The sequence below is a fragment of the Geotrypetes seraphini genome, chromosome 7 (assembly GCF_902459505.1).
Source record: "Geotrypetes seraphini chromosome 7, aGeoSer1.1, whole genome shotgun sequence".
NCBI classification, from domain to species: Eukaryota; Metazoa; Chordata; class Amphibia; order Gymnophiona; family Dermophiidae; genus Geotrypetes; species Geotrypetes seraphini.
Window position 1 is genome coordinate 154,552,451 of NC_047090.1, and position 24,067 is coordinate 154,576,517.

The 24,067-nt window shown below is 43.9% G+C and overlaps 1 protein-coding gene across 3 annotated transcripts in view; it reads right to left on the reverse strand.

Annotated features, from left to right (window-relative positions):
* Window positions 1–582: 582 nt before the first annotated feature.
* The window catches only part of INF2 (inverted formin 2), a 134,443-nt gene continuing 110,958 nt past the window's right edge, over window positions 583–24,067 (reverse strand). The window contains exons 19-23 of one of the 3 annotated variants that reach the window (XM_033951722.1): window positions 23,914–24,016; window positions 22,330–22,494; window positions 19,308–20,066; window positions 13,030–13,093; window positions 583–2,366 (exon numbers count right to left, since the gene is read on the reverse strand). In XM_033951722.1, the coding sequence (XP_033807613.1) occupies window positions 13,041–13,093; window positions 19,308–20,066; window positions 22,330–22,494; window positions 23,914–24,016 (1,080 nt within the window). In that variant the 3' untranslated portion in view covers window positions 583–2,366; window positions 13,030–13,040. Of the gene's footprint in view, window positions 2,367–13,029; window positions 13,094–13,496; window positions 13,763–18,405; window positions 20,067–22,329; window positions 22,495–23,913; window positions 24,017–24,067 lie in introns of those variants that run through there. The other 2 variants (XM_033951723.1, XM_033951721.1) reach the window with 2 other exon arrangements.

The following is a 24,067-nucleotide window of genomic DNA, read 5'->3' on the forward strand; positions in this document are numbered from 1 at the left end:
AAGTTTTTTTAAAAATTTCTAGTGATTCTTGAAGATCTGAAAGAACTTAGGGCCAGATTCTACAAAAGCTGCTTAAAGATAGGTGGCCGTAGCCACCCTACCGCCACCTAACCTAATTGGGTTTAAGTGGCGTGATAATTGGTTGTGCCATTAAAACCCAATTAAACCCTCATTAAAAAATACCCACTGCTATGTGGCCTCTGGAACCGACACCTACGTCCCTGAAAGCTAGTGGCGCTGAAGCCCGGAAGTGGGTGTTTAGGAGCGGCATCGGACTTCAGCGTCACTGTACGGTACACCGCTGGCTGTATGCAGAAAGAATCCTGGATGCCAGAAATGTAGGCCTCTAAAACCCTGGCCTATATTTTCTTTGCCTAGGGTCCTTGGGAGAAGCGATTCTCTAAGCAGCACCTGTCCAATGACTGGCACGCAGCAGGCACTGCTTACAGAATCAGGGCCTTAATGCTAATGAAATGGATTTCTCACGAAACAGAGAATGCGACAAGACTGCACTGCAAGTCCTATGAAGCAGGGACACTTACTTTGCGCAAACCCGTGCATCGATGATGCTATATAAGTTACAATGTAAAATCAAAGTAAAAAATAAAAACAGACCTTTTTTTTTTTTTTTTTTTGGAACAGGCAGGTTTTTGTATTAAAATGATCTGAATTGTGAGTTTGTAGCATTCAATATTACCAAGTCCCTTAAAGGATTACAGACTTCCACCTGGAGCAGAAGTTGAGAGCTCAATGCATTTAACTACCAGACAGTACCGAGATGTATTATTATCTGTGAGGTGTTGCAGGGTTAGTTTTCATTTCATGCATTTATTCAAACATTGTCTTGGAAGGACATTTGTACTGTAATATCATTGTGCCAGGAATGTGGTTCACGCTATAATACTTATACCCGGTAGGTGTACAGTGAGGTGCAAATAGCCTGAAATAGACCCTATATCCCCTCTGTATGTAGTTCCACAGTAAGACTTTCTACACATGTGCAGTGTATAGGCGGGTAAGGTCCTTGGCAGTGGAATCGATCAGCTGGAGGTGGGGAAGGGGAAATCTCTCTTTAAGACAGAAAGCCCTGACCCAGAGATTCACACTTTAGAAAGCAGTGCACGTGGCTTGCTGTTTTCAGGTACCACCAGCAATAGCAGCCTGCCTGTACTCTCAGGCTTTGGAACTCAAAGGTAGCTACATCGAAGTGTGTGATCATGTCACCATTGTTGGCCAACATTCCAGAGCTTTTCTACCTCTACAGGACATTCTCCCTTACCTTATGTTTAGATTTGGTGATCCGGGAGGGGCTTAGCGGGGGGAAGAGGGTCTACAGATTTGGGTCATACTAGTGTCAATTTGATGACCAATGTTCTTTATTCAAGCTATTTTACCTCTGGTGTGTTGTATTTCTGGTTGGCAGTTTATACGTTTTGTACACTATTGCTGTCATCAATAAAATGTTTGAAAGTAAAAAGGTTCATCTTGCTGTGTGTGTGCGATTTCATTATAGATTAAAGAATTCAGAAATCCGGTGGATGGCAAGACCTGAACTGCGTATCTGACTATGTGGTATCCCAGGTTCTTGCTCTCTTTCAAGGACAGCTGCTGTCGCACATTACTCTACAAACTGGGGGAGTTCATCACAACCAAAGGAGATTTACGTCCCAGTCCTAAAAAGCAGTGGCGTACCAAGGAAGGGGGGGGCAGTCCGCCCCAGCGACGGCACTCAGCGGCATCAGCGCCCCCCCCTCTGCGATGGCACTCAGCCGCTGAGTGCCGTCGCCGTTGCAGCCCAGGAATTTTCCGGACCTGGCCGGCTGTGCACCCCCCCCCAAGGCTGCACCCAGGGCAGACCGCCCTCCCCCCCACACCCTCCCCTTGGTACGCCACTGCTAAAAAGTAGCATAGTCATCAATGCTAGCAAAGGGGATTGTTGTACAGCCCATATACCCTGAAGTCTCGTGCCACATACAAAAAGTTCTAAAATCTCAAAAATAACTAATAACATTTTTAAAAGGCAATTTTTCCCTAAAAGCAAGATCATACTTTTTTGGGATTCCTGCTATCCCCTTTTTATTCTCTGTTTGGTCATTTCAGCTGCTGCTGGTTCAGTTAGGAGTGCAGCACAGCTCTGTAGCGAAGACGCAAGCATCAGAGCAGCCAGTCAGTGCAAAGATGACCTTAAATGTTTCGCCATTAGTCCAAAACATATTTACAGGAGGCTTGTGTCAGCAGGAGTGTCTCGGAGTCATTTCCTGCTAAAGCCTTATTTTTGGACTGCAGCTTAGACGTCACGGTAAAGCCAGTGCCAGCCGGCAAGTATGTAACTGGATTCCGTCACTTGGTTTTCTTTCTTGCCATACCTGTAGAAAAGCAATGCATGCAAAACACAGTGAAAGTGAGAAAAAGCTTGCGTTACAAAGTCTTGTTTGGTTTATCTCCCAGCTACTTAGTGGATTCATTCGCTATTGCTCCCTCAACTCGTATGCGAAAATCTCGCGGTCTTTTTAAATTTTCCTTCGGTAAAAGGTTGCCATTATAAAAAAAAGTTTCATCAATGGTTCCCTCTTTTCAGGTAGCACTCTGGAACAAGGACTTGAAGTCCCTAGTAATAATAATAATAATAACTTTATTTTATATACCGCAGTACCACAAACAGTTCAGAGCGGTTTACAGTGTAAGAGACTGTACATTTACAGCGAAGATACAATGAGGACTGTACATATTCAGTAAAGGTGTTTATACAGCGAAGAACAATGTAGATTTACCATGCAGGAGACTGTATATATACAGCAGAGATATTTATATAGTGGAGAGGCAGTGCGAGAGGCTTATAAAGAACAAAGCAGTGTACAAAACCAATGCAGGGTGGTGAATGTCAAGAAAACAACCAGTATCAATTACAGGATGGAAGTATTTGATTATTTGGTGATGGGGGGGGGGGGGGGTTCAAGAAATTTGTCGTAGAGGAAAGATTTGAGAGATTTCCTGAAGGATGAGTAAGATGGGGCAGATGAGATGAGGGTGGTCAGGCAGTTTGTCCATCTGCCAGCTTGGTATGAGAGAGTTCACTGAGTTCAAGAGGCCTACCTCATTTTAGAAAACAATTGAAGACATATTTGTTTACTAAATAATAATTATTCTTAACTTTGTTAACAGCATAGAACTTACAAGGTTACGCGGAATAGAAGTTAATCTGTTATGTTATGTCTGTTCAGCTGCCTCTAAAGATGCTTCATTAAGAAACTGGCACATACATGTGTCTGCAGGAAAGCCTGTCCTGAAGCTGATGGAGAGCCAGAGGTCACAGAGAGTGCTCTGGGAGTTTGTTCCTGATATCCAGGTCTTGTCTGACCTGTGCATTGTGACACAACATGATTTCATCACTGTCAAGGCTGTGTGCTTGGATGGCACCAACACATTTGGTGCTATCCAAGGGCTGATTGGAACACTAAATTCTTCTTTCTCATTCACACAGCCCGGGTCTTTTCGTGAAAATGCCCACAGGCTTTTAGCATCTCACTGGACCCACATTCTCAACTGCACTTTCTCGTTAGCAATTCTCAACATATGTGTTTCAGATTATGGCACTGGGTTTCCAAAATTTTTCCTGGGCACCTCCAAAGCTAGTACGTTTTCAGGATATTCACAAAGAATATGCGGTGGATAAATGTGCACACTAGAAACCCGGAACATGGTAATTTGTCATGCAGATAGATATCCTGAAAACTTACCCGCTGGAGGGTCCCCAAGACAAGCATGGTGCAGGGGTCTCAGTGCTTATCAGTAATAATAGTCACCTCTCCCCTAAAATGAAAAGTGTATTGCTTTGTTCAGCATAATGCCTCAGCTGTGGAAGTGAATGAAATGCTTACAAAATGTAGCGTGCGGTAGAGCAGTGTTTTTCAACCGCTGTTCCGCGGCACACTAGTGTGCCGCGAGATGTTGCCTGGTGTGCCGCAGGGCCGCCATCAGGGCAGTACTACCAGTCCTGCATTCAGGGGCCCGGAGCTGACAGGGGGCCCGAGGCAGGGGCGCCAGTAGCTCGCCAAGGCAAAGTGAGTCGATCACCCAGGACTCACTTTGTCTTGGCGATCTAATCTATCGAGCCGATAAGTCTTCTTCTCCCCGACGTCAATTCTGCAGTCGGAGAGGAAGTTCGGGCCAGCCAATCGCTGCCTGGCTGGGCAGAACTTCCTCTCCGATTGCAGAATTGACGTCAGGGAGAGCATGCGTCGGCATCGGCGTCGGCTGTGGGGCCTGTTATCCATTGGTGGGTCCTGTTCCCCGATGGCAGTGGCAGTGGCAGTGGCTTGGGGAACGGCAGGGAGAAAGAAAGAAAGGGGGCAGGCAGGGAAACAGAAGGAAAGAAGAGAAACAGAAAAAAAGAAAGAAAGGTCAGGGAGAGAGGAAGAAAAAGTTGGGGGAGGGAATGAGGTGTGGAGGAGAGAAAGCATACAGGCTGATAGAAGGGAAGCAAGATTGGATGCACAGTCAGAAGAAGAAAGTGCAACCAGAAATCACCAGACAAGGTAGGAAAAATGATTTTATTTTAAATTTAGCAAAGTGGAGGCAGTATTACCACAGTTTTCAAAGGAATTTGCCCAAATAACTTAATAGTTAACTGGGTAAATTCCCAGAGATGAAAACTTCCCTTCACTTACTATGCACAGTTCTGAATTTATATCTGCTGTCTATATTTTACAATATGGTCACCTTTTACTAAACCGCAATAGTGGTTTTTAGCGCAGGGAGCCTATGAGCGTCAAGAGCAGCGCTGGGCATTCAGCGCAGCTCCCTGCGCTAAAAACTGCTATTGTGGTTTAATAAAAAGGATGGAGGGTATATTAGTCTATTTTTGTATGCTATAAAAACCAAATACAGAGAGAGACTGAGAGCTGTTGACGAAGAGCTACGTGTGTGTCTTTCTTCGATTCCAGCCAGAATATCAGCTTTGTGTTCAGCCAAACAGGCCCAGGTTTCGCACTGAATAAAGTATTTTATAATTTTTCACTATTCTGTTTACTTAATATTTCATAATAAAGTAATTATAAAATACTTTCTTTGTGTTTATTTGATTCCTATTCAAGAGAATTACTTTATATATAGTCAATATAGGCACAGAGTTAAATTTTTTAACATTTTCTAATGGTGGTGTGCCTCGTGATTTTTTTCATGAAACAAGTGTGCCTTTGCCCAAAAAAGGTTGAAAAACACTGCGGTAGAGAATGACACGGTGAGAAAATTCATCACCGTTCCCGTCCCCACGGATAACCGCGGGAAACCATCTTCATGTCATTCTTTAAGGAGAGAGGGAAGAATCAGAGTATGAATGGCCACAACCACTGACCCGCAAGCTTTGTTTTGAAGAATGCTGGTGTAGAAGGATTGAGGTTGAGATAGACACTACAGAATGGTATCCAAAGCAGATATTGTGATGTCATAATGCCTCATTCCACCAGTGCCTAAGAGCCAATCACATCAGTGATGTCACAATGGCTTCATTATCCTTGGCTCACATAAGAATCAGACTATGAATGGCCACAGCCACTGACCCGCAAGCTTTGCTTTGAAGAATGCTGGTGTAGAAGGATTTAGATTGAAATAGACACTAGAAAATGACATGGGATTATTTCCTGCGATTATCCGCGGGGACGGGAACGGTGATGAATTTTGTCACCGTGTCATTCTCTAGCGTGTGGCTCCCCCCCCCCCACACACACACACACTCATGGTTCATAATAGATAGTGGGGCCAGTCTGGTAGATTTGGAGGTTTCATCCTAAGAACATTCTGTCTTGAGTAATACTGTTATGCCTTCCTCTGAATTTCACAGTCTGCATCGCCTGAAGATCTATGGAAATGAAAAAATTCAGAGCCATCCCACGAGGCTCAGATGGTTACAACTGTACACTTTCATGCAGAAAGTTCCTGTTTCAGTTGCCGGATCAGGACTTCCTCTCCCATAGGTTGGCCTGGGCTGGAGATGCGGTGGAGGCAGCATTCTCAGCCTTCCTGGGGGTAGGGGTGGGTGGGTAGGAGAGTTGTGGCCATTGAATAACAGCTACATAACTGATTACTCAGAATGGCCCGATTTGGGGGGCAGCCAGGCCCATCCACAGGACCAGTTTAGCATTAGGCGAACTAAGCAGTTTTTAGGGGGTAGTTGGCCACACAAACTTGGCGTGTGGCCAAAATAGATCAAGTATGCGTTTTTAAAGTATTGTTCTGGGGGGAGTGGTATTGTTGAAATTAATTGGGTTGGGGGTTGCAAAGTTGAAGGTTCTCACACACACAAACACACACTAACTAAAAGATATTTGGTGATTTGCCTGCATCCTTCTGTTTAAAAAATAGGCTCAGATGCCCTGCTTGTCTCTGAACAATCACCTACCCCTTTACTCTGAATATTCAGGTCTTTACACTGTATGTGATGTGTTTTGGCATGAGTAAGATTTACCATTTATGGAATTGCTCCTTTGCCCTCTCCCAGAGCTTTAAAATGGTCAAAAATGTTCCCATAGGAAATAAAAAAAGACAATGACCCAGCTGCCTTCGTGCCTGGACTTCAAGCTGGAACTTGTTCAGACAGCAAAGAGTATATTAATGTCTAAGGGGCCTGAGAAGGGATTAAACACATATGCCAATGAAAAAATGTATCAGTATGTTTATTATTAATTTTTATCTATGTCATTGTATATTTTTTAATTTGATTGTGAGAATGTTTCTTGTTTGATTGTTTTATCTTTTTATATATATATACACTATTGTATATATATATATATATACTATTGGCGTTCCTTTCAATGTGATTTTATTTTGTAAACCGCTTTGACTTTTTGCTTTAAGCAGGATATCAAATGAAAAATAAACATAAACGTATAAGGTGACTGGGTATCCCAATGGACTGAGTTTGCTTTCAGGCTCCTCTTGAGGTAGACGTGATATGCCATTGATTGTTCCTCATCCGTTCTCTTTGCTTTCCTGTCAAATGATGTATTTTCTTTTCTTTTTTTTATATTTCTTTGTATATTATGTAGTTTGGTAAACCACTCAGTGTGTGTTTATGAAATGAGTGAGATAAGAATAGCCATACTGGGTCAGATCCATAGGCAGTAGAATGCTGTTTTGTTTTTTTTTTTTGGGGGGGGGCCAGGAGCTCCGCCCTGGCGCACGACCTCTAAACAGCTCCCGAGTCCCCCACCACCTCCTTTCGGCTCTTTAGCTTTAAATGTTCAGCAGCCGCTGTGCAGCATCCATGAGCAGGCCTGCCCCCGGAAGTAGAATGAAGGCTTCCGGGGCAGGCCTGCTGTTTGATGCTGCACAGTGGCTGCCCGAAGATTTAAGCAAACACTGGAAGAAGTGTGGGCGGGAGGGCTCAAACCACAGCGTCTGAGAATTTTTGGGGAGGCCATGGCCCCTGTGGCCTCCCCCATTCCGACACCTATGGTCAGATCAATAGTCTTTCTATCCCAGTATCCTGTTTCCACAGTGGCCAATCCAGGCCACAAGTACTGATTAAACTTGGAAGCTTGCCACCTGATATTTAAAACCATTTAACTGGCCAGGAATAGCATCTAGCCAGTTAAATGGCACTTAACTGGCTATATTTCGTAGGAGATAGACAGTTATCTCTCACTGCATATTGCCGGTTATATTGTGCGATATAACCACCTATCTGGCAATATTTAGTGCATCACTGGCTAAGTTTGGTGCCCAAATTAGGCTTTGGCCAGTTTAAAACTAACAGGCTAGTGCTGAATAGCAGCTTGGCTGGTTCAATTTAAACTGGCCAAAAAAATATTCAGGTATTCAATGCCGGTCACCGGAAATAGCCCAGGTTGAATATCTGGACTGACCCGCAATTTTAATATCAGCTCTTCGGTGTTTGTGAGTGTCCGTGTTTTGAGCGGAGAGCACTATTGGGGTGTCTATGGTGGCTCCTTCTTCTGCACATCCTAAGAACTTTAATTGGTATGAAAGAAGATATTAGTTAACCAAAGGCGCAGAGAACGTCAATAGGTTCTCACAGTGAGAGCTCTGCCGCACTTAAAGCAAAATTGAGAACTAAAACCATTCACAACTTTCAAGAATATAATAAATGTGAGAGGTGTACCCTCAGTGCGAGGAGTTAGTGAAGTGGAGAGAAATGCCCCCAGCGCTTAACTGTGTTGGTATGTGAGCTCCATTACTCACTACACCTGCACACCATCACTGGGTACACCACGTGTGCATTAAACAATTAGTGATCCTCCCAGTCTGACGGACCCACTCGCCGTCCTTTTTTGGCGGCGTTGTGATTCTGTGCTTTCCATTCCCAGGTCAGCTTTGGGTCCCTGAAGAAGGGACACTTCGAGTCCCAGAAGCCGGGCCAAGGTTGGACCTTTGAATGGGGTCGTCATGATTTTCAACGCCTCAACTACAATTAGGCTCCCTGGATGAAGATTGTCAAGCTAAGTGTGAATTTTTTCCCTGGGGTACGACTGGAGGGTTTTCATAGTGGGTGCTTTGCCTTATTGTACTTTTAAAGCATATTAAATTTATTAATTATAACTTTCTGTTGTTTAATGCACACGTGGTGTACCCAGTGATGGTGTGCAGGTGTAATGGAGCTCACATACCAACACAGTTAAGCGCTGGGGGAATTTCTCTCCACTTCGCTAACTCCTCACACTGAGGGTACACCTCTCACGTTCATTAAATTCTTGAAAGTTGTGAATGGTTTTAGTTCTCAATTTTGCTTTAAATGCGGCAGAGCTCTCACTGTGAGAACCTATTGACTTTCTCTGCGCCGTTGGTTGTCTTTTGAAGTTTCTAAAGCATAATTTTTGGGAGATTTTCTAGAAGATATTAGTTAGCAGAAGTTCAGTACAAAACTGTTGTCTTGTACAACTTTTGTTATTCATCAATATTTTAAGCTGACAAACAGATTCTTTAAATATTATAAGCACAGCTAGAGAATGAAACGGTGACAGAATTTGTCACCGTCCCCATCCCTGAAGATAACTGTGGGAAACCATCCTGTGTCATTCTTTAGTGTCTATCTCAACCTCAGTCCTTCTACACCAGCATTCTTCAATGCAAGTCTTGAGGGTCAGTGGCTGTGCCTATTTATACTCTGATTCTTATTGAGCTAAATATAGGATAATGAACCCATTGTGACATCACTGATGGAAGTTGCTCTTAGGCATTGGTGGAATGAGGCATTATGACATCACAATATCTGCTCTGGATACCAGAGACTGTCATTCTTTAGTGTCTATCTCAGTGGTCCCCAACCCTGTCCTGGAGGACCACCAGCCAGTCAGGTTTTTGGAATAGCTCTAATGAATCTGCATGAGAGAAATGTGCATATAATGGAGGTGACAATCATGCAAATCTGCTCCATGCATATTCATTAGGGCTATCCTGAAAACCTGATTGGCTGGTGATCCTCCAGGACAGGGTTGGGGACCACTGGTCTATCTTAACCTCAGTCCTTCTACACCAGCATTCTTCAATGCAAGGCTTCAATGCATCCTTCAACTTTGTGCCCATTCACACTCTGATTCTTCCCTCTCCTTAACGACTGACATGGGGATGGTTTCCTGCAGTATTGCACACAAAGACCAGTATGTTAAACTTAAATCAAGGACAACACAGAAGATGAGTGAGGAAGCAAATAAGTCATAGGTGCCAGCTCTATGGGTACAGGGCACCCCATATACTGAGTAATCTTTTTTATTGGATCCAGGAAGGGAAATTTCTGTTGTTTTCAACACCCCAATCATTTTGAGAAGCTGGCATCTATGGAAGGCGCGGCATTGGCAGGTTCCACCCACTTTATGTGAGTGAGAAAGCCTTTTGAAGAAAAGTCTGTTCAACATATGAAATCAGAAAGCTTATCAGACAAGTAACTTGCGGCTTGGCGTAGGAGTCTTCGGAGTTGCATACGTAGGGCCATATCTGGATTCAGAGATTAATCATTCTCTCTCCTTGTGTTGAAGGGGCACCTTGTCCAGTGCCATGCTTTACTTCTCATTCCTCCCACACAAAAGTTGTTATGGGTGAGCTTTTCTGAATCCTTAAATCATAACTGCAGACCTCTGGTTACTGGTGGGCCACAAACAGGCTTGAGGGACCAGCCCAACCTCTAAGCAAAATTAGACAGTCATCTAAGGCAGTGGTTCCCAACCCTGTCCTGGAGGACCACCAGGCCAGCCGTGTTTTCAGGATAGCCCTAATGAATATGCATGGAGTAGATTTGCATGCCTGGCACCTCCATTATATGCAGATCTCTCTCATGCATATTCATTAGGGCTATCCTGAAAACCCGACTGGCCTGGTGGTCCTCCAGGACAGGTTTGGAAACCACTGATCTAAAGTGACAGCTATGGGAGGGGGAAAAAGGGGGGGGGGACACAGCAAAAAAGCAGCTGAGTTTTCTTGACTCCTGTGGACAGATCGAAAATGTTTCCTCTCCTTCCGCAACCTTTTTGTTTTTCTTGCAACTCACCTATCTTTTTTCCTCCTTATGTTTCTGCAACCAGTTCATCGTCAGTCCGTGCTTTGTCAAATTTTGTCTCCCACCCTTTTATTTTTACTCATTTTTATTATTGTATTTTATTCTAAACCTTGGTTTTATTAGCAGTATATCAAATAAATTGAGCTTGAATTAAGCTCCTACAGCCACACAAGCTCAAAGAAGCCTCAGTACCTGTACCTGCAAACAAAGTTTAAGTGTGAAATCCAATTGAATTTTTATAGAATTGTTGTAGGGAGATGATGATTGTAGAGTAATAAAAAAATCTTGGGGGGGGGGGAGGGGAGAGCCAACGGGCTAAGGACCTGGAAATGAACTGGGGAGAGGCAGAGAGGGCTGTTAGGCTGAAACTATTATCTAGGGCACCCAATATTCTTGCATTGGCCCTTCAGGTTTGGGTTTCTGTAACCAAGCCGTGCAAATTAATCTGGTTCTCAGATCAACAAATCGAAGGTAAGCAGATATGCCTGGTGAATATTCATAGTTCATATCGTTAAAGCAGGTATATCTGCAGTTCTGGAAGGTCAGGGTTGTGCTCCTCTGCTTTGAATGGGCAGCATTTCCGTTTCATTTAAAAAAAATTAAAAAAAAATGTGTTCACAGCATGCAGCTGAGCCATACGTACAGACAGATATGGGTTACAATTAATAGGATACTGGATTCTTCCATTCCAATGTCATATGATATTGTACTATTCGGAACTCTATTACAACCCAAGTCTCCAATTTCTGCAGCGAAGAATAAATACTTCTTGTTCTGACTGGGATTGCTATACAGATGATCACAAAAAAGTTGGAAGAATTGCGATAGACTGAATCCCTGTGCTTATTCTATCGATATGAACGTATGAATTCAGAACTAACTGGTCATTGTAAAAACTTTAATGGGATTTGGGGCCCATTAGCAAATTTGGTAACCACCAATCAATTAGTCTTCCATTTTTAATAGAGTTTTACACACATCTGGGATGGGTGGGGGGAGAGGGGGGGAAAGATATTTCTATTACTATTTGGTAGTTATAAGTGCTGTTTTATTGTACCAATTGTTGTATTTTTTATATGCACTTTGTGTATGTTTTAAAATGAATAAAGATTTATTTAAAAAAATAAAAAAAGAAGATGGAAACGAACAGGAACCTCCAGAGCTCAAGAAGAAATTGTTCACTCTTTTCAAAAGCAAGACACCGAAGCTTTCCTTAAAATGAAATGCGACTAAATACCTTCTTGCGAACCATGCTGAGATATACTGTTCATATTTTGTGTGCCACTAGAAGGAATCCCTGTGTTTGCCCCATCTGGGCCGCTTCAAAACTAAACCCAGATCCAGTGAGGGTGAGAAAGTAAAGCAGAAAACCTAAAGCTGGTCGGCAGAAACTAATTGAGAAGAAAACTTCAATGACACCAAGAGAGAATTTTTGCACACAAGTTTTTGTATTCCCCTTTGCAGAGAAAACAAATGGCAGCTGTCCTCAGAGACGTCACTTTTACAAGAAAAAGAACCTCCACCAGACTATTTTTAAGGCAGGAAGAAGGACAAGGAGGGTAGCCGATATCGTTCCAAGAGGCACAGCTGGGAGAGGGCAGAAATCTCAACTAGAGAGTTGCACGGGGACAGAAATCCCACCCATCCCTGCCAGGATCATCTCTGTCCCCACCCGTCCCCGCCAGGATCCTCTCTATCCCCACCCATCCCTGCCAGGATCCTCTCCTTCCCCACCCATCCCCGCCAGGATCCTTCCATCCCCACCTATTCCCGCCAGGATCCTCTCCATCCCCACCCATCCCCGTCAGGATCCTCTCCGTCCCCACCCGTCTCCGCCAGGATCCTCTCCGTCCCCACCCATCCCCGCCAGGATCTTCTCCATCCCCACCCGTCCCCGCCAGGATCCTCTCCATCCCCACCCGTCCCCGCCAGGATCCTCTCCATCCCCACCCATCCCCGCCAGGATCCTCTCCATCCCCACCCGTCCCCGCCAGGATCCTCTCTGTCCCCACCCGTCCCCGCAAGGAATTATCTCCATCCCCGCCCGTCCCCATAAAAAGCAGCAATTACTTCTGACAGGATCATCAATTCCAGTTTCTTTTGTGTTTGCGCTGCTGTTTTCCTTGTGGAATCTCTTTGGTGGAACCCTTTTTTTGTTTTCTGTTCAGGTAATTCACTTATAATCCCCCTCTTTTACTAAGGCTGACGTGTCCATTATATTCTATGGACGAACCCTGCTTCCAAAGCCTTCCATCCCCATGGGAGTCCCGTTGGCTAGAGAGGGGGATCCCCGTGGGAGTCCCGTGGGCCAGAGGGGGGTCCCCGTGGGAGTCCTGTGGGTTAGGGGGGATTCCCGCGATTACCCATTCCCGTGCAGACCTCTAATCTCAACCACACACCAGAATAAAACATTTGTTATTGTTAAATAGTCAAACAGAGGGTTAGTTTGAGTGATCATTTTACATGCAGTTAAAGTCCCGGCGGCTGTAATTAGTTCACACAAAGCATCTCTCTGTACTTACTTATCTGTACCTCACTGAATCTCACACCCTCTGAATCTATTAGCTCCAGTATCAATCGCAACTTCTGTTGTTGAATGAAAAAAAGAAGAAACTGTAATACAGCTTGTGGTGGGTAGCACGAATGCGACATATTCTCTCATAATTCCAAGTTACGTGCTGTGAATGAAACCGAGGGCTTCCTTTTACGAAGGTGCGCTAAGCGTTTTAGCGCACGCACCGGATTGGCGCGCGCTAGCCAAAAATCTACCGCCTGCGCAAAAGGAGGCGGCAGCGGCTAGCGCATGCGGCAATTTAGCACGCGCTGTTCCGCGCGTTGAGGCCCTAGCGCGGCTTTGTAAAAGGAGCCCTGAATCACAACTACGAATTTTTATCAAAAACAAGGCATAATGATTGGAATGGAAGGTACTCTATTTTTTTTTTTTTTTTTTTTAATTATTATTTATTTATAAATTTTCAAATATAACAATCAAGTATATACTTGTACGGAAAGCAAAATTCAAGAATAAAGAAATTAATTCAAACATAATGTATAAAATCAGGAAAAAAGTTTATCTTAAGTCTCACTCAAGTCCTCATCGTATAAGATCTAAGATTAAGTTAAACGGAGTTTAAGCAATCAATTATAGAAGAAAGAAAACAGTTATAGGTAAAACTGTGCTAAGGGAGTCATTTATTCATTTATTTATCCATCTTGAGCTTTCTCCAGCCTAGACAGTGATAGGAATGTTGTCAGCTGTGAGGGTTCAAAGAAAACAAATTTATGCAACTTATAATGAACTATGCATTTACAAGGATACCGAAGAAAAAAGGTAGCACCCAGAGCAGTAATTGCTGGTCTCAATATCACAAATTCTTTTCTCCGCCTCTATTTTTTTTTTTAAACATAGGTTTCTTTTGTTCCTTATGAATTATCTATTTAACAACTTTTGTCTCCCTGTCTTCTTGATATGGTGCACTCGTTCTGCCTAGGAAAATCAATCATTACCCAGGAAAGCAAGCCAAAAATGTTATTCTATAAATCATAGGAAAAAAACCAGCTTTGCCAGATATTTGTAAATGTTATTCTTTTTTTTTTCTTTTTTTAATTGAAGGTATTAATATCAAGCAGTTACATAAGGAACATCCCAGCCAAAAGTAGGCAGTGTAGAAAGTAACATTTCGTATTACGAGGGTGGTTTGAAAAGTCTGGTAAATTTTCACGAGACGGTGCCTGATTGGCCCAAGCACCTAAGGCCCCTCCTATAGCGGGAGTGGCTTTAGGTGCCTAGACCAATCAGGCCCTAGGATCCTGTGGGTTGGGCAGGGTAGGGGCGGGCCTGCCTCATTTGGACGGAGGCAAGCCTGCTGGCCATACGTGTGAGGAGCCGTCCGGTCCAACTTGGAAAGTAAGACTAAGGGGGTTCCGGGGTGGGAGGGTTCGTTGGGGGGGGGGTCCAGCAGGAGGGGTTGGGTACCCTCCTGCCGGCGATCTTAGGGGAGGCCATTGGGAGGACCGGCAGGAGGGGTTGGGTACCCTTCTGCTGCGATTGTCGGGAGGGCCGTTGGGGGGGTCTACAGGAGGGGTTGGGTGCCCTCCTGCCGTGATCGCTGGGGGGAGGGGAGACTTGCAGCCGTAGCCGCGGTCACTATGCTAATCACGGCAGGGAGATCTTTGCCGCGATTAGGTACAGCGGCCGCGTCTACTTACCATGTAGGCTAACATTGTAAGCATTAAAAGTACATGTCGTGTTTGTTTTTGTATAGTTATTAACTAATATTTAACTAAGTTTTAAAGTTTTAAAGAATGTTTCCTTTATACGTAAATAAAGAAAAGTATATAAAATCGTACCCGTTTGAGGCTTTTATGTATGCAGCGGTGACGGTGACGGGGCGGTGAATGGGGTTGCAGTGGCGGTGACGGGGCGGTGAATGGGGTGGCAGTGGCGGTGAAGGGGCGGTGAAGGGAATGGCGGTGACGGGGCGGTGCAGAGGATGGTGAGACGGGGACGGGGCGGTGACGGGGACCAATTTTTTCACCGTGTCATTCTCTAATAGGCATCTCACAAGTCTGCTATAATGCTACATTTGCAAAACTTAAATCTGGCCATTTTGATGGAAAATGCTGGCTATGTTTAAGTGTTTCTGAATGCATCATGAGGACTTCTTTTCCTTCTTGAACAGTAGACAGAATGTAACAGTGTGCAGAAAGTTCTCCTAGTTTTCCAGCTCTGCTTTTCCGAAGGTTGTGGGGTTTTTGTTTGTCTGTTTATTTATATATTTATTTGTAGATGTTGATATATTTCACATACTGCTATAAATGGAAGCAAGCCTTAATCCTCAAAGGGTTAGAGCTGTAGAAATTCAGAAACCAGGTCAGAGGATGCTCGCGTCCGCAGCTGTAGGCTGGCATGGCGTAGCAAGGGTGAGAGGCGCCCGGGGCAGTGGTGCCTCCTCCCCCACCCTCTTCTCTGCCATAACGCTCCTTCCCCCCCGCCGCATGTGCGCTCACCCCTTCCTTCCCTACCTCGTACCTCTTTTAACTTCCCCGATGCGAGCAGCATCAACCAACTTGCTGCCGTGTCGGCTTCGGCTCTCTCTCTGACGTCACTTCCTAGGCGCGGGTCCCAGAAGTGACGGCAGAGGGAGAGCCAATGCTAGCGTGAGCTGTTCATGCCAGCAAAGAGTTAGAGGTACGGCGGCGGGGTGAAGTGAAAGCGTGCGAGCAGCGGGTGCAGGAGTGGGGGAAGGGGGGGCGGAGAGGAGAGGGGTGCTGGTACCCTCACCAAGACGGCGCCAGGAGCAGACCATTGCCCCCCGTCCCCTCCTTACTATGCCACTGTAGGCTGGGCTAAACAAGGCATTCACAAACACCCCATGGTGCTCACATTCATATATTACAATAGTAATCATCAAGGAATAGAGGGTTTGTTTTTTTTTTTACTCGTGTGAAGCACACGCACAAAAAGTCTTAGAAAATGATGTGATTACATATGGGAATGAAAACTATGCATATGGAAAGTGTGCGCTTACATTTATACAATTTGTGTGTTGGCATTCCCAGTGGAGGTAGAATTATGGGGCCAGGTTCAGTAAATGGCATCCAAATTTTGGCACTGAAAAAAATGAGCACAGAGCGCTGTTCTAAAAAAATGGTGCTCTGAATTGGGTGCCATTTATGGAATGGCCCTTTGCGCCGGGATCCGCACCTAATGTTGAGCACAAGGATGTACACCCACTGAAACCTGGTATAAATCCTCATGCCTAAATTAGGTGCAGATCCCCCAGAATTCTATACAAGCAGGCGCATCTTTTGAGAATGCTCCTGACCTGCCCATGTCACTCCCATGGCCACCACCGCCATTTTTCAGCTGCGCGCTGAAAAATTTAGGCCTGCATCTTTATAGACAACTGTCTAAAACAATGTGCGCGTAAATTCAAATTGGCGCCAATTGGCACCAGTAATCAATTGTTACTGCTCATTTTATAAGAACATAAGAATAGCCTTACTGGGTCAGACCAAAGATCCATCAAACCCAGTAGCCCGTTCTCATGGTGGCCAATCCAGGTCACTAGTGCCTGGCCAAAACCCAAGGAGTAGCAACATTCCACGCTACCGATCCAGGGCAAGCAGTGGCTTCCCCCATGTCTTTCTCAATAACAGACTTTGGACTTTTCCTCCAGGAACTTGTCCAAACCCTTCTTAAAACCAGCTACACTATCCGCTCTTACCACAACCTCTGGTAATGTCACTAATTTGATCATTGCTCAATTAAATTGTGACAAAGCTTCAGGAAATTATAACTGAGTGGTATTGATAGTCAGTATACAATAAAAATCAATACTCCACTCATATGAAACGATCTATATTCTGTCACTCATTCTTATATTCTTCTTAAACCAGTTGATTAATCATGTGTTGACTATTTTTTAAGCATTTTTTTAAAGCACACTGTTTATGCAGGAAAAGGCCTCAGAGTTAAGGAGTACTATGCTCTGATAACATCTCTTCTTGTATAACGAATCTTCAATCCTGGGCTCTCACCGTTCAAATGAAACTAAATGAGACCAAAACAAAACTACTTTGGCTCGGCCCAAAATTAGATCAGCTGCCCACCCTCATCCCACTATCCTCTGGCACCAAACTGCAGCTTGAGCACTCAAGCAAAGTTCTGGGAATCATCATTGACTCTACACTGTCCTTCAACGATCACCTCAACTCCTTAGTAAAAAAAATGCTTTTTCAACCTTCACATGTTAAGGAAAGTCAGATCCTGCTTCCATCAACAACACTGCAACTCCATCTACTTAAGCCTAACAAAGAAAAGTCTTCTCAGACTGCAGCGGATTCAGAATACCACGGCTAAACTAATCTTCGCAAAAAGCAAATTCGACCACGTCTCCCCGCTTCTGTCTAAGCTTCACTGGCTCCCAGTTATCCTCAGGGTTAACTACAAATGCGCCTGTAGCCTTCAAGTCTCTTCACGGCATCCTTCCTCCCCTTTTTCCACTTTCTTGGCTCTCCTCGAATCCTAACTCCACCAGATCCACTCAAAAATTCAAACTATCCTTCCCCTCTTTAAAAGGCATATCCCATACAGGCAAACTTGGAACATCCCTCCTCTTCAGGATCACCGAGCTGTGGAACAGCTTTACTGCCCCTCTTCGGAGTTCGACCTCCCTCCAACGCTTCCAATAACATTTGAAAACTTGGCTTTTCTCTAAAATGTAACTACTCCCTCCCTCTCCACTATACTAAGTCCCCTCTTTCTTTCCTTTTTACTAAGCCCTTCTTCTTTCCATTGGAGTTCCTTTCTTTATTAATTCCTGTAAACCGTGTCGAGCTCCACTTCTGTGGAGATGATGGGGTATTCAAACTTAAGGTTTAGTTTAGTTTAGTTTATGCTTATAGTCTCATCGACATTAGTCTGAATGTATACTCCATACTATAATCACTGGCCAAAAACCATTTTTACTATTAGTCTTTAACTTATAACTCTTTAACTATTTTTAACCTATTTTATCTTTTTTTTCTTAATTGTAACTTGTGATTAATATATTCCAAACGGGAGCTCTGAATACAGACCACCTCACAGTTTGAAAAACTAGCAGAGGTTTACTTATCTTCAGTGTTTGTAGTTGTTCAGTTTTCAATCATAGATTTCATTTACTGTGTTCCACCACAAATTAAATTGTGCCCATGCAATTTTGAGCGCCAGTTGCAGAATTTGGAGGACAGCGTATGCATGCATTTTATAAAACAGGCATCTGCACGTTTAGAATACATGAACAACTCTATACTTCGGAGAAGTGTAAATCTTCACATCCATATTTTACCACTACTGGAGCTGGATTTTGGAGCCTGCTTTGTGAAGGTACATTGGCACCTATACTACTTTATCAAATAGGTTCCTATTTATAAAAATGATCCTACCCACTAAGAGTGTAATATTCCACTAAATCTAATAATGTTTAAGAGAAGTAACCTATTAGATTATCGACAGGTTTTTATACAATGCCTGGAATGTAGCCTAGTTATTCTATAGTTGTTTGCTAGATATTTCTAGCTACATGTCATGCTTGGATACCGAGGGCTCCTTTTACTAAGCTGTGCTAGCGGTTTTAGCGCGCGCTTCAATGCCGTGCACGCTAAACACTAACGCCTCCATTGGGCTGGCATTATTCCATGTAGCACGGGGGTTAGAGCGCACTAAAAACGCTAGCGCACCTTAGTAAAAGGAGCCCTGAAATATGGAACGCTTTATCAGCACAGGCACTGGTTTCTGACTAAATCTAAAGATAAGTGATATTCAAATGATTAAGACTGTGAAGAGGCAGTATATAAATAAGTTATCACATAAGTTTGAATGTACTATGTAAATGCCATATCTGTTTCTTTGGCAGGTGAAGAAGCTAAGCGGCGGAGATTCATTTACTGCTGTAGCGTAATGGAGTGCCGCTTCCGAAGGCCGTCCTGTTTTGGGGTGATATAATTTTTAAGTATTAGCCAGCAATAACGTTTTTTTTTTCCACCATGTTTAGGTGATTTACTGCATCCATCAGCATTCAGATTGTTTACCGTCCTCACTGCGCTTTGTCCCCACAAAAGAAATGCATCCACATCTAACCAGCATTTTGGTCTTAAAATCAGTTTTATTCATCCAGCAGACTAAAGTACTGAAGAACCAAACACTGCAATCCTAGGAAGGAGCTGTAGAGAGCAACGAAAGCAAAACAAAGCCCTATCAAGAGCAAAAGTAAAGTGAAGCCAGAAAAGTGAGACCCGGGTGTAAAAGAATTACCTTCTTCACTTTTGCCGTGTCTCTCGTTGGTTTTGTTTCTTCCCGAGCCTCTCTTGACTAACTTCTCAGGATCTCCTTGCGCACGGAGCACAGCTGCGGGATCCGAGGAGTCCGTCGTCTGCTCGTCACCGCCAGATCGTCTCACGCACACGTCCAGAACTGACTGATTACTAAGGTCATGGTTTTCTTTGTCTTCTGAATGTCTTTCAGTGCCCCTCTCAAGGCCACCTCCAGGCGTGTCAGCTGCAGGTTCACCTTGGCCCTTCTTTGCCTCGGCTTTACATTCAGGCTGCAGAGTTTTTTTGTCATCTTCTACAAGAGCCTTTTGTTGAAGGGGTTCAGTATCTTCCGTGAGGTTTGTGCCAGTATCGTTGATTAAGCCAGTGCCAGTTCCTGAGCACTCCCTTAGAGAGGATCCATTTTCACTTTGGTTCGAAGGGCACAAGCCGGGGGAACTGCTCTGAGCGTTTTCATCAGGACTATGTGCGCTACAGGTCTCTTCAGGCTGGACCCCATCCACACTGGTTTCTTGTTCAATGCCTTTATTGACACATGGCAGTAAGGTAAGATTATCAGCACATGGCTGGTCTTGGGAACTTTCTTCACCAGCTGGCGGTTTGCTGGGAGACTGCTGCACGCTATCCTCAATGGTAACCTTTGTTACAGCAGCTTCAGCACTATCAATGATTTGCGGTTGTGTTATATTAACCAAGGGTGACACGCCTTTCACTTCTTCCTCCACAGAATGGTTCATTTTTCCTTAAAAAAAAAAAAGGATCAGTAGTGAATGCAACATCAGCCATGAGTCATACAATACATTGTGGGGACAATTGTACAATGTGCCCAGAGGACATGCAGTAGAAGTCTATTCTATAACAGAACCTAGGCATCCAGATTTCATTATATCAATGTCCTGCAAACTTTTCGGCCCGGTGGCACACTAAACCCAGTGCTCTGGGTGGAATACACCTGGATCTGCGCGGACGTCGACTTGATGATGTCATTCATTATGTCGACGTCCTTGCATATGCAGAGGCTCTCTGGCCGTGACCCTGAACTTGTCACTTCGCCGGTGGGGAATCCTGGAGGAGAGAACATGTGGGGGGGGAGGAGGAAAGTCGTCGGCACTGGCTGACTGCCTACAGGCCATGCCTCTCATTGCAAGAGGCACATCCTGTATGCAGTCAGCCAGTGCCTCTCCTCCTTGCCGGCATCTCGCGACACACCTGGAATCTGCCATGGCACACAGTTTGCGATGCTATAGAGTTGTGTTTCTATATTTATAACAGACCTAAGAATGCTCAAAAGAAAATTTAAAAGCGTGCAACTTCTGCACTGAAAAATAAAAACTAGACCAGTCCATGCAATAAATGGAATAATGGTCCCTGCCTATTGCAACCTGCACCATCTGCTGGAGGCAGATTGCTCGCTGATTGTTCCAGCCCTTCTTATCTCTGTATCCTGCTTACGGGTATTCTATGACTTTACATTGTGCCTATCTTTGCTGATTATCCAGCTCTTCTTATTGTAAACCGCCTCAAACAACTATGGCTTTGGCGGTATATAAGAATAAAATTATTATTATTATTACTGGAAATATTCCTAGCTGCACACTTGGCTGTTATACTGACAATGTTATCAAAATATTCAACCACTAGAAGCAGCAGGAAATCCCCACAGAAGCCATCAAATCAAGAAAACAAAAGTGGGAAGGTCAAGGTGTTCCAGTAGGAGTCTTTATTGTCAGTAACATAAAAACATTCAGCGACTCAAACTCAGTCAAGCCGTCTGCAACAGTGAACCAGAAAATTTCATTGCACCGTTTTATTGGGAACCAGTCTAAATCATCTTTATAAGAGAGGCAACCTTTTTTTTTTTTTTACAAAACATACCTTTAAAACATAACTGTTCGGTTTTTAAACAACAAATTTCAAGACTCCTGAAGAAGGTACCCCGAGTACCGAAACGCATGAAGTGTTGAGTCGCTGAATGTTTTTATATTATTAACAATAAAGACTCCTACTGGAACATCGCGACCTTGATCAAAATATTCAAGTCTCTGCCTCCATCTGCTGATAAGGGGACATAATTCATCATTCTGGACTGACCCAGCAGAACTCACAGAAAAGAAATTATTAGGTAAGGGTAAACTTCTCCATACTACCAAGAAGACATAGGGCTCCTTTTACGAAGGTGCGCTAGGGCCTTAACGCGCGGAATAGCGCATGCTAAATTGCCGCGTGCGCTAGCCGCTACCGCCTCCTTTTGAGCAGACGGTAGGTTTTGGGCTAGCGCGCGCTAATCCGGTGCGCGCGATAAAACCGCTAGCGCACCTTCGTAAAAGGAGCCCATAATTTTATCGGCTACTAATACACATCTGATCTACAGGTATCCCTAAAAATCAAAACTGGGGCTCTTTTCCCTGGAGAGGAGGAGACTTAGAGGGGACATGATAGAGACTTACATGATCATGAAGGGCATAGAGAAAGTGGAAAGGGACAGATTCTTCAAACTTTCAACAAATAAAAGAACAAGACGGCATTTGGAAAAGTTGAAAGGGGACAGATTCAAAACCAATGCTAGGAAGTTTTTCTTCGCCCAACGGGTGTGGGACACCTAGAATGCGCTTCCAGAGGGCGCGATAGGACAGAGTACGGTATTAGGGTTCAAGAAGGAATTGGACAGTTTTCTGAAGGAAAAGGGGATAGAGGGGTATAGATAAAGGCCTACTACACAGGTCCTGGACCTGTTGGGCCACCGCGCGAGCGGACTGCTGGGCACGATGGACCTCTGGCCTGACTCAGCAGAGGCACTTCTTATGTTCTTATCAAACTACCACACACACACAAAAAAAGTTAGTGAAATAAGAGAGAAAGTTTTGTATTTTTGTTGCACAGCATGTAATTACAGCTGACAAATCAAAGCTGTAATAATCACCCAGGCTCACAGTTACATCATAGATGGAAAGTTGGAAAGCCGAATGGAGATAGGACGTGTGTTAACAACTCTGCTCTGTTCTTACCGGACTCATCTTTGCTTTCGGGAGCTTCAGGAGAAGCCGCTTTTGAATTGCTCTCCGATTCACCCTTGACTTTCGCAGTCTTCCGCAGCTGAAAGCCCTTTTTGATGTCTGCTAGCAATGCATCGATAATGCAGCCTTCCTCCAGCTTAACACCTCCTTTCCGAACTATCAATACAAAGACATGTAATAAATTGATAATAAGCCATGAACATTTTGAAGGTCAGAAGGACAATTTGCTATTTCCTATATCCTATATAACGCCATGCTGGTGAATACAGGAAAAGATGTCTAAGTGGTGCAAGTCCCATTGCCCATTCACTGCCCCGTTCTACAGTAATTCATGCCATATGATCCTGGTTGGATACACACATACATACTCTTTTTTCACACAATGCCATGTAGCCAATTTTAACTCCTCGAATACAACATGCTCATATTATCTTTTTTGCTTTTTTGCCTGACAGTTTTTCTTCTGCTCTATTTTAGGTCTTCCAGTTCAGTTAAAACCAGTCTCTATTGGGCTATAGTGCCATGAGTCTTCATTGGTATCTACAAGGGATTTTTCACTATTCCATAATCCCTGCCTAACCTGACAATTGCAGTAATGATACTTGACCAGTGGCCACAGGCTGTGCTTTTCCCGGAAGCCCAGCAAGCGAGTACACTTTGAATCTAGCCAGTAGATGCAGCCATTCTGTTATGGCTGAGGTGTCCATCCCCCACTCAAGGACCATGAATGCTATAGTCTTAATTGATTTGGGGACCAGGCATCAGACATGGATCTTTCCTGACACAGCTGCTGGGTCTCCTGATTCCTCATTATTCTGATAAAGTACTAATCTAAAAAGACTAATTACTGTGAACATTAAGGATGTGCATGGGCAAAAAAAAAATTCAGCTCATTTTTGCATTTTCCCAATTTTTGTGTTTTTTTTCATGTTTTTCACATTTGTTTAAGGAGACACAAGCAAAAGATTGACCCTTAATCTCACAGAAAATGCAAATCCAGTGAAAATGAAAACTCTGTGGAGATGGTAATGTTCAAGATGCAGGCTTTATTTTAAAAATATACAATTTGATAAACCACATAAAATATATCTAGGACCCAAACCGCTGGGAATTATGGACCCAACACGGTCTGTGTTTCGACAATGCTGTCTTCCTCAGGGGTCCCTAAAAATCCTGATATAAAGACACGTGGATTAAAAACTGAAAACAATATTGAGCCGGTACTCGGATAGAGCCTGGCATTGAATATTAGGACATAATACTGGCGGCAGCCCCTCTCCCACCCCCTAAAAAAAATGCTAACCACTTCTGGCTGAACATTTATCCCAAAGAAAATATATGTTACTGCTTGATTTCCTCCTGGATCAGTTCTGCTGCATTATAGTTTGTACAGAGTTCTGAGCCCCATTATATCCAAGATAAGTTTAAGACATGGCCGTCTAAAAAGGCAAACCCGGCAGAATAATCTGTGAGAAACACCCCAGAGCTTTCGATGGGAAATAAACCAGAACAAAAACATCAGGAATTCTGCCGCTGCCTCCATTGCCGTTCAGCTGGCTTTTCACTTTAACTTACTGATCTTTCCGTTCTCTCCCTTCTGCCTCTTCGCTTCCTCCTCTGCAAGCTGCTTCTTCCTTTTCTCGGCCTTTACAGCTTGCTCCTTCCTATCTTTGTTATCCTACATTAAAATAGAGAGAACGTATTCAGTAAAAGATTATTTTTAAACATT